At 32.7% G+C, this 18,726-nt stretch overlaps 2 protein-coding genes across 2 annotated transcripts; both read left to right on the top strand.

The window, feature by feature from the left end:
• The first annotated feature begins 445 nt into the window (after positions 1–445).
• LOC132177394 (serine carboxypeptidase-like 18) lies at positions 446–7,074 on the top strand. Its single transcript, XM_059589685.1, has 14 exons — positions 446–751; positions 871–1,016; positions 2,751–2,827; positions 2,942–3,064; positions 3,176–3,278; positions 3,818–3,855; positions 4,221–4,322; positions 4,410–4,496; positions 4,669–4,827; positions 5,049–5,120; positions 5,253–5,374; positions 6,528–6,641; positions 6,747–6,804; positions 6,892–7,074. The coding sequence occupies exons 1-14, from the start codon at positions 519–521 to the stop codon at positions 6,973–6,975; spliced, it is 1,518 nt and encodes a 505-aa protein (XP_059445668.1). The 5' UTR covers positions 446–518; the 3' UTR covers positions 6,976–7,074.
• A 5,423-nt stretch (positions 7,075–12,497) lies between these two features.
• LOC132179294 (serine carboxypeptidase-like 18) lies at positions 12,498–18,715 on the top strand. Its single transcript, XM_059591999.1, has 14 exons — positions 12,498–12,781; positions 12,894–13,039; positions 14,782–14,858; positions 14,973–15,095; positions 15,187–15,289; positions 15,455–15,492; positions 15,867–15,968; positions 16,056–16,142; positions 16,315–16,473; positions 16,695–16,766; positions 16,899–17,020; positions 18,176–18,289; positions 18,395–18,452; positions 18,541–18,715. Exons 1-14 carry the CDS (start codon positions 12,543–12,545, stop codon positions 18,622–18,624), a joined length of 1,524 nt encoding a protein of 507 aa, XP_059447982.1. The 5' UTR covers positions 12,498–12,542; the 3' UTR covers positions 18,625–18,715.
• Positions 18,716–18,726: the final 11 nt, after the last annotated feature.

The raw sequence follows: 18,726 nt of genomic DNA, 5'->3' as shown, positions 1-18,726 counted from the left end.
TTTAAAAAAAAAAATTTAAGGGTATTTTTATCTTATTGACAAAAATTTGTGGTCATTTTGTTTTTTTTTTTGCTAGCCTTGAAAGGGTACATTGACAATTTTTTGATAGTTTAGATAAAGGCATTATCCCAATTAAATGTTTAAGAAGATATATTATCAATTAGATGGAAAATAATTCTTCAAACAAAGTTGTTTTAATATTGATCCTCGAAATTGGTTTTTTAGTGGGACTGCAATTATAAGGGAAATATATATATATTTGACAAATGACAATATATCCTCCCACTCTCCGCTCATGTCTGTAAGTCAAAGTTTAATAGTGTCGTACCTTAACTAATTTGTTTTGGAACCATTCCGCCATAATATTTTCTCAATAATCAAAGAAATTGGTTTCAAGTTTTTTGAACAAAGAGAACGTTAGCTGCAATTTTAACCAACCTTCACACTTGGACCTACCGTTTGGGGAAATTTCAAATGATGAAGATTTTCATGGCAATTATTATAAGTTGCAGAGAATCATGGCTCGCCCAATCAGTGGCAGGAACATGGAAGCACACAGTAGATCAGCAGATATAGCAATCAAATCAAGAAGTCTAAGGATTTCAGGCAACAATGGCAAGTATGTTGGGTGGATGTGGGTGTGGATGCATTTTCTTCTTGTATTACTTCTCTCCGCCACAGCAATGTCGGTAACCGTCGTGGAGACTCTGCCGGGGTATTCCGATGAGCTTCCGTTTAATCTGGAAACTGGGTGAGCGTTTGCTTTGAATGTTCTTCACTGTTTTCATGAAGCATTTGGTTTTTCTGATGTTCCAAGACAAAACAAAGATGTTACATTAATGGCGACAATATATAATGTGTTTGATTTAGGTATGTGTCGGTGGGGGAGACGGACGATTTACAGCTGTTCTACTATTTCATTGAGTCTCAAAGAAACCCAGTGAGGGACCCTCTTGTGCTTTGGCTCACCGGAGGCCCTGGTTGTTCTGCTCTCTCCGGCCTCATTTATGAAATCGGTAAATCCCTCCACCTTAATATCTTTTCAATTCTCTTATCTAAAAGAAAGAAAATGGGATTGCCCCAATTCAGACATGTGTTTAAATAGCTCGAATTTCGCATATTTAGATGACTTTATTTCAACCTTATAGCTCGAATTTCTAACAGTTTGGACAAACCATTTAAGTGCTTGGGCTCCGCCTGTTTTGACACGTGTTGATCAAATGAGGATTAGAATTCTTTTAGAGTCTTCTAAAATGTGACGTGAGTTTTAAAATTAGCATTGAATTTAAGATGATCATTATTGAATTTCGATCTATTAGTAATTTTAAATGTCATATCATATTAAAAAATTATTTTATTTAAAATCACAAATAATTTTTATATATTTTTGTAATTATATTAATCTGTGAAAATTAATTATTATTTGCAACATAAAAATACTAATATAAAATAATTAAAAAAATTTAACACAGAAAGTTGAGTTCCAATTGTGGTCCAACAAATGTCAAACGGTGGACTGACAAAAGTTTGACGGTGGTCTTGTGGAGGTCCGTCAAAGGCTCAACAGTGTCCTAACAATGGTCGGTAGTAGTCCAACATGAGAAGGGTTTTGAGAAGGAGAAAGAGAAACTGAAATTCTAAAAATTGTTTACAAAATGTTTTTTTTTTTTTAATTAAAAAAAAAAAATCAGCTTTTCTGTTTGGCAATGGAATGGAAAAGGGAAGTGGAACAATACAGTAACAGATTTGATTAATATGAGGAAAAAAAAAATTAGAATATTTTGTATAAAAAAAGTGAAAAAAAAAATTTGTTTTATAGTAATTTTTTTATTTGAATAATAACAAAAAATTATTGATGTGATGTAAAAAATAAAAATGTTAGAGTTGATTTTAAAAAAAAAAATTAATTAATTTTTTAGTCCAGTCCAACCTTTTGCCAAACCACAGCCTTAGGACTGTTTGGTTGGAGAATGCATTTCTCGTAGCGAAGCACAATAATTAGGTAAGTGATATGACGCTTACCCATAAATCTCATTTCATTGACTAAACACCAAAAGTGTATCTACATGCAACTCTCATTGTCTCTCATTATTATTAAAGCCTGGTTGAGAAAAATTAAATTTTTTTTAACAAAAAGTCTGCTTCTTTTTTTTTTTTTTTTTTTAAGAGTATTTTGATTATTTTTAGAATAAAAAAAGCTAAACAAGTATTTTTAAAATTTTATAACAAATAGGCCAACTTTTTGTTTGGCACGAAATTTTAAACTTTCTAACACAATCTCTAATTATTATCACAATTATTGAGAGTTGTTAGCCACCCTTGAGTTGCTCTCGACTTTTGACTATTAAATAGTTCGGTTGCCCCCAAGTGATCTATGGCACGATTGTGTTTACAGTAGGGTTGGTAATTTGTATTCACGTGTCGAGTTCGGGTCATGTCAACATATACGTAAAAAAATATATAAGTTAACCATAACCCTCTAATTTTATATTTAGTTCATGTTGGAATTACAGGTCATATAAAAAATTAACAGCTATTATGTCATATATCGGATTCGAATCGTGTTGAAATATGAGTATAAGACAATATAGGTCAACCATTACCTGACACATTTAATTAAACGGATCAAATTTTTCAATCTTAACTTTTTTTGATTTCGTGTTGAGTTCATGTTGTATCGAAAATAACGGGCCTTAATTTAAACTAAATTGTGTTGAATGTTTTAGCTATTAACCTCTAATATTGTGCAGGACCACTAACTTTCGATTTCGACAGTTTCAATGGTAGCTTCCCAACACTTAGGGTGAACCCACAAGCATGGACCCAGGTACTAATTTCAATTTTTATGATGTTAATTTTAAAAGTATAATTATTTTAATTTTTAAAATCTTTCTAATATTTCTTAATCCACAATTAATATCCTACGGCTACTATTTTGCAGGTAGCAAACATAATATTTCTAGACGCACCTGTTGGGACTGGATTCTCCTACTCTACAAGCTCTGAAGGATACTACAGCTCCGACACATCATCACCTTATGACATTTATACTTTTCTTAGGAAGGTAAGAAAACTAGATGATTTCATTTTTTAAACCACAAATAGCTCGAAAAAAAAAAATATATATATATATATATATATTTTCAAATTTTTCACTTTGAAAATTGTGATGCAGTGGATTTTGGACCATCCCAAATATCTCAAAAATCCGCTTTACATCGCCGGAGATTCCTATTCCGGCGTCATTGTTCCCCAGGTCTCTATTCTAATCTCAGATGGTAAGCATTTAGTACTCTTAATAATATGTCTTTTTTGGAAGCCATTTTCTGTTTTTTATTTAAAAAATAGGAAAAAATACAAAACCAGTCCTTGTGATTTACTTTATTTACAATTAACTCCTTGTAGTATCAAAATGAACTCAAAGGTCCCTAAGGTATGCCAAAAAAATAATTTAGTCCTTACAGTCAAATTCCGTTCATTGACTTAACAAATTATGATAACATGAAACATTAGAACCAATAAAATTGTGATACTTGTCATATTTAAGTCAGTGTCACACTAATAGAATCTGTTAAATTAGTGGACGGAATTTGACTGTAGGGACTAAATTATTTTTTTGGCATACTTCGAGGACCTTTAAATTCATTTTGATACCACAATGAGTTAATTGTAGTACAGGTAAACCACAAGGACTAATTTTTCATTTTTCCCTAAAAAATATTATGACACGACGTAAAAATGAACGCTTTAATTAAACATTTAATGAGAACATTTTCATTTTTTAACAAAGTAATATTTGTCAATTGTGGCATTGCAGGTAATATAGCTGGAAGCCTACCACCCATGAATCTCCTAGTATGTGCTTTTTTCCCCCTTTTTTTTTTCCCCTCTCTTGCATTGATTAAGAAAAAAAATCCTTTTTTTAATTTATTTATCATATGGGTATTTTGTCGGATCGGGATCATCTCGAATTTTTTTTTTTTTTTGGATTGCATGCAATTCCAACGAAAAAACAAAAGGGGTATGTGCAATTAGGCAAGTGAGCTCGGCACCCTAAGCTAGTCGGGACAGGTGGATCCCACACGCACCTCTTTGGCCCTTTGTTAATTTGGGAAAAAAAATTTTGAGAATCAGGACACCTATTTTGATTCACTCATTTGCGTGCTATCGAGCTTTTGAATTTTGGTTTAATTTGGTATTCTTTAAATATGAATTATCAGGGGTACATCCTCGGCAACCCAGTAACAGATCAACATGGTGATGAGAATTCAAGAATAAAATATTTCCACCGGTTGACACTTATATCTGATGAACTTTATGAAGTAACCCTAAACCCTCTACTTATGTTTGCCTATATATATATATATGTTTGAATCCGTTGTGAAAATATTATACAAATGTTTTTCCAGTCAGTCAAAGAAAGTTGCAAGGGCGAATATGTTTATCCAGATTTGACCAATTCAACATGCCTAGATGATATCGGCCTTATTGCAGAGGTTAGAGGACTTACCACATCTGGTTTTTGCAACACAAAGTTCTCTCATTCAATTTTCTTTTTCTTTTGCTAGAAATGAGAATTCTTGACTGAATTTTCATGTACCTTATTCATTTTATTTATTCTGCCTTTAATTTTATGTTTTGTTATTTACTCTGTGACTCAATTTGTAGTGCACAAAAAATGTAAACGATGCACAAATTTTGGAGCCCAAGTGTAGCTTTGCAACCCCAAGACCAAAAACCATGAACTGGGGAAGAAAATTTTTTGATGACATTCCCGACGAGATCATCCAATCACCACCAACTAAACGCCAAGAGAATTGGTGTCGGGTAAAGATAAAGTTTTCCTCTAAATTGGGTTAGAGATTTTTTTTTTCAATTTAATCTATTAATCTGATATGTGTCATTTTTCAAATAATTTTCACGTACATTTTTAATAGATCATGCATGTACATGATTTTTACGTGTGTTCTGGACATGACTCATGTAATGCTACTCTTGATATCCATTTTTCACACCCATTTTATATCTGCCGACGTAACGTGTTGCAGAATACCAATTATGTGCTCTCTTACATCTGGGCGAATGATGCAACTGTCCAAAAAGCTCTTGGCGTTCGAAATGTAGGTGACATTTTCAGTGAATTTCTAGGTTCAATTACCTTCTACATTTACTATAAAGCTTGATTAATGCGAAAAATTATTTATAACCCATGTAAAATCATTTCAGTAAGATTTTATTTGGTGTGAAAATAGGGGACAATTACAGATTGGAAGAGATGCAATAAAAGTTTGGCTTATGAAAGCAACCTCAACACGGTGGTCCATTATCATGAAGAACTCCTCATTACGAGAGGTTATCGAGCTCTGGTGTACAGGTGATTAATTCTCATCACTATTTTTATCCTGTTTTGGCTCTATTTTATAATCCTTTCAAATAATTCATCAACCACAAATTATATTTCACATGATAATTCCTAACGGTTAGAATATTTATTGATTGAAGAATCAGTTGATCGCACACTAAATCTTTAATTAAGAGTGCCTACAAAGTTAAGGAAGGTCAAGTACGACGGAAGTCTAACGGGAATACCTACATAGTAGAAGAAGAGTGTTTGAGAATTTTTTTTTTTTTTTTTTTTTTTGATAACAAGGAACCCCTACAAGGTAGAGTCACTTCATGTACCAACCCCTATGGAATAAACTTCGAACCTGTGTAAAGCATTATTTCCACACTAACAGACCAGCCCTAAGGAATTGTTTGGACTAAAGGGAATTCAAACCTTAGACTTGACAAAATATCACCAAGACCATGGTATTTGGAAATGTTTTTCGGCATGTTGTTGGTTAGGGGAGAGGTTCATGGGCTAATGGATTTAATTCTATGACCCCCACTCCGATAGACACATTCTTGAACCCTTGATGGGATGAATAACTAGCAAGAATGATAGATTTTATATGATTTTCAAGAAATCTTAGACCTCTTATAACCGATTAGAAGTGCTCTCAATTCTTACAAATGCAAAGGGTTGATAAATTTTATTCCATGGTAATGCAGCATTTAAAGAACATAATACACTGAAAATTGACTCCCACATGAATAGGACTTGCATGTAACTCACGACTCAACATTGTGCTTATTAACTTTATTTGTCTACAATACAAAGGTCCCTATTTATAGGGTAATATATAAATACAAGTATAGTAATCAAATCTCTTTGATTTGATTACAATCAACCCATAAATAGAGAATATTTGATATCAACATAATTATGGAATATACGGAAAATATAATATATTTTCCGTATATTCTAACAACAACTAGTAAAACACTAAAACAAATCATGAATGGATATACATCCCTAACACAACCTCTACCGCCCGAGAATAGGTCTGCCTAGGCCCGTTAATGGACTAAAAAGGCGTTCATCTTAAAACCGTTAATTAAATAATTATACTCACGGTTTCTTTTCGGCTTAAACTTTTAAGATAAGCATTAGATTTAAGATTAATTGTTGTGTGTTGTTGCAGCGGTGATCACGACATGATGATTCCATATGTGGGTACACAAGTATGGGTAAAAAATCTGAATTTGCCAACAGTTGATGGTTGGAGACCATGGTTCGTTGAAGGACAAATTGCAGGGTTGGTTTCTAATATCTTAATTTTCTTTGATTTCTTTGCATTTCAATACATCTTAATCTTTAACCGTTCATAACCATCATACTTACACTTCACTTTTCTTTATAGATTCACAGAGAAGTATTCAACCGTTAAAGGAGATGGCTTGACCTTTGCTTTAGTGAAGGCAAGAAAAACTCCCACTTAATTATGTGAATTTTTTTTTTTTTTTTTGCATTAATAAAATAGAATTTAATATACTTTACTTGTACAGGGAGGGGGTCACACAGCTCCAGAATACAAGCCAAAAGAATGCCTTGAAATGGCTGATAGATGGATGTCTTTCTATGCTCTCTAATTAGAACTCTAGGAATTTGTATCAAGGTTTTTCTTATTTTTGAGCAACGAAGCTTGTTTAAAATCCCCCCCAATATTTTTGCTTATGTATTCAATGTGATCTATCCTACTAGTTTTTGTTTTTATTTTTCAAGAACTCAAAACATTTCTAAAAATTTGAATTTTTGAAATAGCTCAGAATAATTAAGAGATTAGAGACAACCAATTTTTGTTAGAATATAATTTAAGAGATTTCAGATTATCATTTCTTTTTAGGTTATGTTTTTGAAATAACCCGTGGTTTAACACGGTATGAGATGAGTGTTTCTGAGTTCGAATTGAATTTGAACCCACGTAAGAAGCGTTGAAATATAATTAAATGATTAGTTTAAACTTTTGATAATTATTGATTTGACAATTTTGACTACATAATTGGAGATAATACTCTTCTATCCTATCAAGTCTCTCCTCTCTTATTATAGAGAAGATAATCAACATTTTAATTTATGATAAATGCTATTTTTCTAATCTTTCATCCATATTTTTTAAAAAATAAAAAAATAAAAATCACCGTTAAATTTGTAATTGTAGTGCATCGAAAAACTCGATTCCTCCAACATTTTGGAACCCAATTGTCCTTTAATTTCCCCAAAATCAGATGGAATAAGATGGAATACTCAAGCATTTCTTGAACAAAATCCTATGTTGATTCATATGCCTCATTCATGGTCTCAACCTCCTGCCTTATGGTGCCGGGTAAGCCAATTTTTTTATTTTTTTATTTTTATCTCTCTTTCTCATGCTTAATTACTTAATTTGCTAATTTCATTTTACAGTTTATTTAATTATTTATTTTGTAGGTTTATACATACGTTCTCTCTTACATTTGGTGTAATGATGAAAATGTACAAAAGGCTCTTCACATCCGGAAGGTATTGCTATTATACTTAATTTCTAGTTAACAAATTAAATCAACTTTTTTTTCTAATTATAAAATAATCACTTCATAATAATCTTATATATGATGACCAACAGGGAACAATAAAGAACTGGGTAAGATGTAATGAGAGCATGTCCTACACATATGATGTTATCAGTACCGTTGATTATCATCAAAATTTCACCAAGATCACAGCTTATCGATCGTTGATTTACAAGTGATAATAAAACTTCTCTTTTATTTGTAAATTCACCATTAAATCTATGGAACCCACATTAAGAGCTACAATTCAATGGTAGATTTGCCTTATGTATTGTTTCTCTCCTCACAGAGGAGACCACGACCTGCTTGTTCCGTTTTTGGGCACCCTAGAATGGATAAGATCCCTCAACATGACTCTCAATGATGTTTGGCAGCCATGGCTCGTGGATGGTCAAGTTGCCGGGTCGGTATCTAAAATTTACAAAACTTGTACATCTTTTAGCCTTTATTCTCAAATTTTAATCTTTTTCCCCATGCAATAAAGTTTTCTTCTAAATTAGTTTAGAGAAAATTTATTTCTCCAATCCAATATATTAAATTAAGAGATCTTTAGAACATGTGAAAATCACGTACTCTAAAGACAAATGTCAATTTAATAACTTGAATTAGAAGAAGAATTCTCCGACCCAATTTAAAAGAAGACTTTATCGGTATAAAATTTCTCCATTATCTTAGTTAAAACTACTCTTATCATTTTAACAGGTACACAATGGACTTCGTGAAGAATCAATATAGTATGACTTATGCTACGGTCAAGGCACGAAATAGACCTCTAATTCTTTTTCTTATTCGTTTTTTTTTTTTTTTTTTTCTTGTTCTTTTTGGTTATTGAGGAAGAATAAAAGTTGAGCTTTCCTTTTATATTGTGATTGTGGTTGTAGGGAGGGGGTCACACAGCTCCAGAGTACAAGCCTAAACAATGTTTTGCCATGGCGGATAGGTGGTTTGCTCACTACCCTCTCTGATCTAACAGCTTCAGACGCTCTGATCATCTCGAAACGGAGCCAGATGTTTAGAACGAAGCTAGAATTTCGTAATTTGAAAGGCTAAAGTATGAATAAATGATTAAATCTAATTTTAATAAGGTTTCAATTCTAGTTTGTAAACCTAAAAATACATATTTATTTAACTTAATAAAAAAAATTTAATAAGCAAAGGGCCATATACGTCCCCCTTTGGTATATATATGAATATATAGTTACATTCATGCAAACATCCATCCCTTAAATATTGGATTTGCAGATTATATATATATATATATATATATATATGGAGCAGGATTATTTCTAGTTCATTTGAATTAAATAGTACAATGATGCATTCAATGTTAAGGCCTGACCGGGAATGCTTAATTAATGGTCCTAAATTGAAAAATTCTACATATTTCTAATATATTAAATTCAAAGTCTTATATGCATGGCACGTTCTATGAGTGTTTTTTTTTTTTTTTTTCTTGAGTCCTATGAGTGTATTATACTATTATATATACTCCATGGACAATTTATTAAACAAAGGGGTTAAATACAAATGTAATCCCCTCGTATGCAAGGTATGTTATCGTTACTTACACATCTAGACCAAAAATTCTAAAAACATCAAATGACTACATTATGCCTGAAAACCATTAGGATAATATAAGGTATCGTTAGAACAGTCACATCATTAGGACAATCTTAGTGTTAGGAAGGTTATTCGAAAGGCACCGTTTTCACGACGGTTCATACACAGAAACTCCTAACTCAGAAAAATATACATTTTTCTCCATTTAAGGTGTTCTAGGACCAAAAACGACTTCTTTTTTCCAACCTAGATATTAAACAAGCTAGGCCTAAAACCCAAAACATCAAAGTCTCAAAATTTATTAAAAAAATCACACCTTCCATACCAAAAACCAAAGCATTCTGGATCAACACTATAAAAAAACATGAGAGGTATCTATACAACAACACATTTAGATCTATTCTTTCACAAGTTTAAAAACGTTTTATATGCAGACTTGGCAAACAGATTTGAAAGAGCCTCCTTGTGAATTGGTAGAAGAAGAGGGTGTCCCCCCGACCAAGGACGGAATGTAATTTGAGGGGGCAAAATTTAAAAAAATAAAAAATTGAGGACCACCCTATGGCTTTGGGGGCTGGCCCCCTCCCCCAAGCCAAAGGGTAGTTCCGCCCCTGCCCCCGATCTGCCTCTTCCCCTGTTGGAATGATTGGAGAAATAGGATTGTTGCCTCTCTGCGAGGCAGGTGATGGATTGATGGTTGGATTTGAAGTAGAATCTTGGTTGGGAGAGGTTGTCGCAGAAGAAGAAGAAGGTGATGGATTGATGGTTGGATTTGAAGTAGAATCTCGGTTGGGAGAGGTTGTCGCAGAAGAAGAAGAAGAAGAAGAAGAGGTGTAAGTTTCCATTGAAGAAAATTGATTTGAAGTTTATCTTCAAGGCTTTGATACCATATCAAAACTGAATATTGTTAGGTAAAAATATTTGAACTTCCTCTTGACGCATTTATCCTCGTTATCTTGTTGTTGCTTCTTTTCTTTTCTTTTCTTTTTTTAGTGGAAATTTTCTCCTGAACTACTACGCATTTTGAGAAGACCCCATAAATTTCAAAAACTCTCAACTTTCAATTTAATGCAATGTACCCCCTTCATCAGATTTTAAAAGTTAAAAGTGATAAAATGACCTTTATATTCCTGACCTTTTTTTCAAATTAAATTTTTAAAATATATATATATATAAAAAAAAATCAAAGGGTAATTTGGTCTTTTTAGTCATTTTTATTAGGGGTTAACGGTTGAATCTGACAATGGGGTGTCAATTGAATCAAATTCAAAGTTTAAGAGGTTTTATTCTCAAAACAAGTGGTAATTCAAGGGTTTAAAGTAAAAATTTTCCCTTTTTTTGTGACGGCCCGGTAACCCTTCAAAGAATGGTCACTTCGTGTATGCACTCATGTCAGGCAAACCCCATATCAGTGAGCTGCATTTATCCTTGTTATCTTGCTGTTGCTTATATATATATATATATATATATATAGATCAGATTCTGTCTCAAAAGACTTCAACTAAGATGGTTAAACAAATAGAGAGAAAGGAAACAGGTGCTAAATTCTGATATTGTCACGGCCACAAAGCAAAATTAACAAATCATACTAAAATTTCTTGGAATATTTGAAATACTTTTGTCTGCCAGTCAAATGTTAGGAGTTGATATCCGTCGTTAATTAATCTTTTAACTTAGTAAACTTCATCAATATATCATAAATATAGTTGAATAATATATATATATATATTATTCACACACACATGAAGAATGAAGCAAATGTGAACCATGTGGCATGATTAAGTTAGGTCGATCGCTACCCGTTTATTGGTGTGTTTTGAAAGTTGGCTGTAAGCTCTTTCCTCTTCCATCTAATTTTTTTTTCTATGCGAGCTCGGAAGGGAACTTCCCCTCAATGGGTTCAATCAATATGATGATATTATACTATCAAACTTAATTTACCATAAAAATGTAACTTAATTTTGTAAATCAAAACACAAAATAGTTAAAATTATGGCCGACAATTTTTAACACGACTCACGAAACTGACACAAAATTAATGGGTTAGGGTTGAGCTGTATGTCTCGTTTAATTAGACAAGAGTTAGGGTTGGCCTATATAATCTTATACACATATATTGACACGACCCAAACCCAACATATGACGTAAGGGCTGACAATTTTTGACATGACATGCGAACCTAAAACAAACCTAATACGAAATTAACAGATTAGAATTAAGAGAGTCTGATCCATTTAATTAAATGTGTCAAATTATAGTTGACCTATATAATCTTATAGTCATTTCTCGACACGGCCCGAATACGAATTGACACACCTAATTAATTTTCAAGTAATCAACACCTTAAAAAAAAAAAAAAAATGACACCTTGGGAAAGTCCATATACCTCCTCAAACTACAACTCAATTGACAATGTCCCCCCTCCCAAACAACTAAAAATTGTCAATATCTCCCTAATGACAAATATACCCTTACTGAAAGAAAAACTAAAATTTATTTATTTTTTATAAAAAAGGAAGTGGAAATTTTAAACAATTTTGTTTTTTTTTAAAAAAAAAATGTATTTTTTTTTTCGATATTTTTATCTTATTGACAAAAATTTATGGTCATTTTGTTTTTTACTGGCCTTAAGGGATACATTGACAATTTTTTGATAGTTTGAGAAAAAATATTATCTCAATTAAAATAGTTTAGAGAAAGATATTGTCTCAATTAAAAGTTTAAGAAAACATTACCAATTAGATGTTAAGTGAATTTTTCCATTTTAGTGGGCCTGCAATTAGACAAATGACAATATATCCTCCCACTCTCCGCTCATGTCTGTAAGTCAAAGTTGAATAGTGTTGTACGGTTGTACCTTAATTAATTTGTTTTGGAACCATTCCGCCATCATATTTTCTCAATAATCAAAGAAATTGGCCTCAAGTTTTTTGAACAAAGAGAACGTTAGCTACAATTTTAACCAACCTTCACACTTGGACCTACCGTTTGGCGAAATTTCAAATGATGAAGATTTTCATGGCAATTATTATAAGTTGCAGAGAATCATGGCTCACCCAATCAGTGGCAGGAAAATGGAAGCACACAGTAGATCAGCAGATATAGCAATGAAATCAAGATGTCTAAGGATTTCAGGCAACAATTGCAAGTATGTTGGGTGGATGTGGATGTGGATGTGGATGCATTTTCTTATTGTATTACTTCTCTCCTCCACAGCAACGTCGATAACCGTCGTGGAGACTCTGCCGGGGTATTCCGATGAGCTTCCGTTTAATCTGGAAACTGGGTGAGCGTTTGCTTTGAATGTTATTCACTGTTTTCATGAAGCATTTGGTTTTTCTGATGTTCCAAGACTAAACAAAGATTTTACATTAATGGAGACAATGTGTTTGATTTAGGTATGTGTCGGTGGGGGAGACGGACGATTTACAGCTGTTCTACTATTTCATTGAGTCTCAAAGAAACCCAGTGAAGGACCCTCTTGTGCTTTGGCTCACCGGAGGCCCTGGTTGTTCTGCTCTCTCCGGCCTCATTTATGAAATCGGTAAATCCCTCCACCTTAATATCTTTTCAATTCTCATATCTAAAAGAAAGAAAATGGGATTGCCCCAATTCGGACATGTGTTTAAATAGCTCGAATTTCGCATATTTAGACGACTTTATTTCAACCTTATAGCTCGAATATCTAACAGTTTGGACAAACCGTTTAAGTGCTTGGGCTCCGCTTGTTTCGACACGTGTTGATCAAATGAGGACTAGAATTCTCTTAAAGTCCTGTCAAATGTGACGTGAGTTTTAAAATTAGTATTGAATTTAAGATGATCATTATTGAATTTCGATCTATTAGTAATTTTAAATGTCACATCATATTTAAAAAATTATTTTATTAAAAATCACAAATATTTTTTTATATTTTTTTTAGTTATATTAATCTATGAAAATTAGTTTTTATTCGCAACATAAAAATACGAATATAAAATAATTTAAAAATTTTAACACAAAAAATTGAGTTCCAATTGTGGTCCAACAAATGTCAAACAGTGGTCTAACAAAAGTTTGAATGTGGTCTTACGGAGGTCCGTCGAAGGCTCAACAGTGTCCTGAAAATGGTCGGTAGTAGTCCGACATGAGAAGGGTTTTGAGAAGGAGAAAGAGAAACTGAAATTCTAAAAATTGTTTACAAAATAAAAAAACAAAAAAGCAGAAAAACCAGCTTGGCTGTGTTTGGCAATGGAATGGAAAAAGAGAGGAACGGTACTGTAGCAGATTTGATTGATATAAGAGAAAAAAGTAAAAATATTTTGTATAAAAAAATGAAAATTTGTTTTGTAATGATTTTTTTATTTAAATAGTAATAAAAAATGATTGATGTGATGTAAAAAGTAAAAATGTTAGATTTGATTTTGAGAATTATTTTTTTAATTTTTGAGTCCGATTACAACCTTTGCCAAACACTTAGGACTGTTTGGTTGGAGAATGCATTTCTCGTAGCGAAGCACAATAATTAGGTAAGTGATATGACGCTTACCCATCAATCTCATTTCGTTGACTAAACACCAAAAGTGTATCTAAATGCAACTCTCATTGTCTCTCGTTATTATTAGAGAATGGTTGAGAAAAATTAATTTTTTTTTAAAAAAAAGAACTCTGCTTTTAAGTTTTTTTTTAAAAAAAGGTATTTTGATTATTTTTAGAATAAAAAAGCTAAAGCAGTATTTTTAAAATTTTATAACAAACAGCCCAACTTTTTTGTTTGGCACGAAATTTTAAACTTTCTAACACATCTCTAATTGTTATCACAATTATTGAGAGTTGTTAGCCACCCCTTGATTTGCTCTCCAAGTGATCGAACCACTTTCAGTGACTATTAGATAGTTCGGTTGCCCCCAAGTGATCTATGGTACGATTGTGTTTATAGTAGGGTTGGCAATTTGTGTTCACGTATCGAGTTTGGGTTGTGTTAAGATATGCGTAAAAAACTTATATAGGTCAACCATAACCCTTTAATTTTATATTGAGTTCGTGTCGGATTTACAAATCATATAAAAAATTGACAGCTATTATGTCATATATCGGGTTCAAGTCATGTTGAGATATGAGTATAGGATAATATAGGCCGACCATTACCCAATACATTTAATTAAACGGATCAAACTCTTTAACCCTAACTTTTTTTAATTTCGTGTTAAGTTCATGTTGGATTCACGGATTGTATCAAAAATTACGGGCCTTAATTTAACTAAATTGTGTTGAATGTTTTAGCTATTAACCTCTAATATTGTGCAGGACCACTAACTTTCGATTTCGACAGTTTCAATGGTAGCTTCCCAACACTTAGGGTGAACCCAGAAGCATGGACCCAGGTGCTAATTTCAATTTTTATGATGTTAATTTTAAAAGTATAATTATTTTAATTTTTAAAATCTTTCTAATATTTCTTAATCAATAATTAATATCCTACGGCTACTATTTTGCAGGTAGCAAACATAATATTTCTAGACGCACCTGTTGGGACTGGATTCTCCTACTCTACAAGCTCTGAAGGATACTACAGCTCCGACACATCATCACCTTATGACATTTATACTTTTCTTAGGAAGGTGAGAAAACTAAATGATTTCATTTTTTGAACCACAAATAGCTCGAAAAATATATATATTCAAAATTTTCACTTTGAAAATGGTGATGCAGTGGATTTTGGACCATCCCAAATATCTCAATAATCCACTTTACATCGCCGGAGATTCCTATTTTGGCGTCATTGTTCCCCAAGTCTCTATTCTAATCTCAAATGGTAAGTATTTAGTACTCCTGATAATATGTCTTTTTGGAAGCCATTTTCTGCTTTTTATTTAAAAAATATTATGACATGACGTAAAGATGAACGCTTTAATTATACATTTAATGAAAACATTTTCATTTTTTAACAAAGTAATATTTGTCAATTGTGGCATTGCAGGTAATATAGCTGGAAGCCTACCACCCATGAATCTCCTAGTATGTGCTTCCCCCCCTCCCTTTTTTTCCCTCTCTTGCATTGATTAAAAAAAAAATCATTTTTTTAATTTATTTATCATGGGTATTTTGTCGGATCGGGATCTTCGCGATCTTTCTGTTTTTTTTTTTCTTTTTTTTTGGATTGCATGCAATTCGAACGAAAAAACAAAAAGGGTATGTGCAAGTGGGCAAGTGAGCTCAGCACCCTAAGCTATTTGGGGACAGGTGGATTCCACACATACCCCTTTGACCCTTTATTAATTCAGGAAAAAAATTTGAAGGGATCGAAACACCTATTTTGATTCACTCATTTGCGTGCTATCGAGCTTTTGAATTTTGGTTTAATTTGGTATTCTTTAAATATGAATTATCAGGGGTACATCCTCGGCAACCCAGTAACAGATCAACATGGTGATGAGAATTCAAGAATAAAATATTTCCACCGGTTGACACTTATATCTGATGAACTTTATGAAGTAACCCTAAACCCTCTACTTATGTTTGCCTATATATATATATATGTTTGAATCCGTTGTGAAAATATTATACAAATGTTTTTCCAGTCAGTCAAAGAAAGTTGCAAGGGCGAATATGTTTATCCAGATTTGACCAATTCAACATGCCTAGATGATATCGGCCTTATTGCAGAGGTTAGAGGACTTACCACATCTGGTTTTTGCAACACAAAGTTCTCTCATTCAATTTTCTTTTTCTTTTGCTAGAAATGAGAATTCTTGACTGAATTTTCATGTACCTTATTCATTTTATTTATTCTGCCTTTAATTTTATGTTTTGTTATTTACTCTGTGACTCAATTTGTAGTGCACAAAAAATGTAAACGATGCACAAATTTTGGAGCCCAAGTGTAGCTTTGCAACCCCAAGACCAAAAACCATGAACTGGGGAAGAAAATTTTTTGATGACATTCCCGACGAGATCATCCAATCACCACCAACTAAACGCCAAGAGAATTGGTGTCGGGTAAAGATAAAGTTTTCCTCTAAATTGGGTTAGAGATTTTTTTTTTCAATTTAATCTATTAATCTGATATGTGTCATTTTTCAAATAATTTTCACGTACATTTTTAATAGATCATGCATGTACATGATTTTTACGTGTGTTCTGGACATGACTCATGTAATGCTACTCTTGATATCCATTTTTCACACCCATTTTATATCTGCCGACGTAACGTGTTGCAGAATACCAATTATGTGCTCTCTTACATCTGGGCGAATGATGCAACTGTCCAAAAAGCTCTTGGCGTTCGAAATGTAGGTGACATTTTCAGTGAATTTCTAGGTTCAATTACCTTCTACATTTACTATAAAGCTTGATTAATGCGAAAAATTATTTATAACCCATGTAAAATCATTTCAGTAAGATTTTATTTGGTGTGAAAATAGGGGACAATTACAGATTGGAAGAGATGCAATAAAAGTTTGGCTTATGAAAGCAACCTCAACACGGTGGTCCATTATCATGAAGAACTCCTCATTACGAGAGGTTATCGAGCTCTGGTGTACAGGTGATTAATTCTCTTCACTATTTTTATCCTGTTTTGGCTCTATTTTATAATCCTTTCAAATAATTCATCAACCACAAATTATATTTCACATGATAATTCCTAACGGTTAGAATATTTATTGATGGAAGAATCAGTTGATCGCACACTAAATCTTTAATTAAGAGTGCCTACAAAGTTAAGGAAGGTCAAGTACGACGGAAGTCTAACGGGAATACCTACATAGTAGAAGAAGAGTGTTTGAGAATTTTTTTTTTTTTTTTTTTTTTTGATAACAAGGAACCCCTACAAGGTAGAGTCACTTCATGTACCAACCCCTATTGGATAAACCTCGAACCTATGTAAAGCGTCATTTCCACACTCTGACAGACCAGCCCTAAAGAATTGTTTGGACTCAAGGGAATTCAAACCTTAGACTTGACGAAATATCACCAAGACCATGGTATTTGGAAATGTTGTTCGGCACGTTGTTGGTTAGGGGAGAGGTTCATGGGCTAATGGATTTAATTCTATGACCCCCACTCCGTTAGACACATTCTTGAACCCTTGGTGGGATGAATAACTAGCAAGAATGATAGATTTTATATGATTTTCAAGAAATCTTAGACCTCTTATAACCAATTAGAAGTGCTCTCAATTCTTACAAATGCAAAGGGTTGATAAATTTTATTCCATGGTAATGCAGCATTTAAAGAACATAATACACTGAAAATAGACTCCCACATGAATAGGACTTGCATGTAACTCACGACTCAACATTGTGCTTATTAACTTTATTTGTCTACAATACAAAGGTCCCTATTTATAGGGTAATATATAAATACAAGTATAGTAATCAAATCTCTTTGATTTGATTACAATCAACCCATAAATAGAGAATATTTGATATCAACATAATTATGGAATATACGGAAAATATAATATATTTTCCGTATATTCTAACAACAACTAGTAAAACACTAAAACAAATCATGAATGGATATACATCCCTAACACAACCTCTACCGCCCGAGAATAGGTCTGCCTAGGCCCGTTAATGGACTAAAAAGGCGTTCATCTTAAAACCGTTAATTAAATAATTATACTCACGGTTTCTTTTCGGCTTAAACTTTTAAGATAAGCATTAGATTTAAGATTAATTGTTGTGTGTTGTTGCAGCGGTGATCACGACATGATGATTCCATATGTGGGTACACAAGTATGGGTAAAAAATCTGAATTTGCCAACAGTTGATGGTTGGAGACCATGGTTTGTTGAAGGACAAATTGCAGGGTTGGTTTCTAATATCTTAATTTTCTTTGATTTCTTTGCATTTCAATACATCTTAATCTTTAACCGTTCATAACCATCATACTTACACTTCACTTTTCTTTATAGATTCACAGAGAAGTATTCAACTATTGAAGGAGATGGCTTGACCTTTGCTTTAGTGAAGGCAAGAAAAACTCCCACTTAATTATGTGAATTTTTTATTTTATTTTTTGCATTAATAAAATAGAATTTAATATATTTTACTTGTACAGGGAGGGGGTCACACAGCTCCAGAATACAAGCCTAAAGAATGCCTTGAAATGGCTGATAGATGGATGTCTTTCTATGCTCTCTAATTAGAACTCTAGGAATTTGTTTCAAGGTTTTTCTCATTTTTGAGCAACGAAGCTTGTTTAAAATCCGCCCAATATTTTTGCTTATGTATTCAATGTGATCTA

This window comes from Corylus avellana, chromosome ca4 (assembly GCF_901000735.1).
Source record: "Corylus avellana chromosome ca4, CavTom2PMs-1.0".
NCBI lineage: Eukaryota > Viridiplantae > Streptophyta > Magnoliopsida > Fagales > Betulaceae > Corylus > Corylus avellana.
The sequence above is the reverse complement of the archived record's forward strand: the minus strand, read 5'-3'. Positions and strand labels throughout refer to the sequence as shown.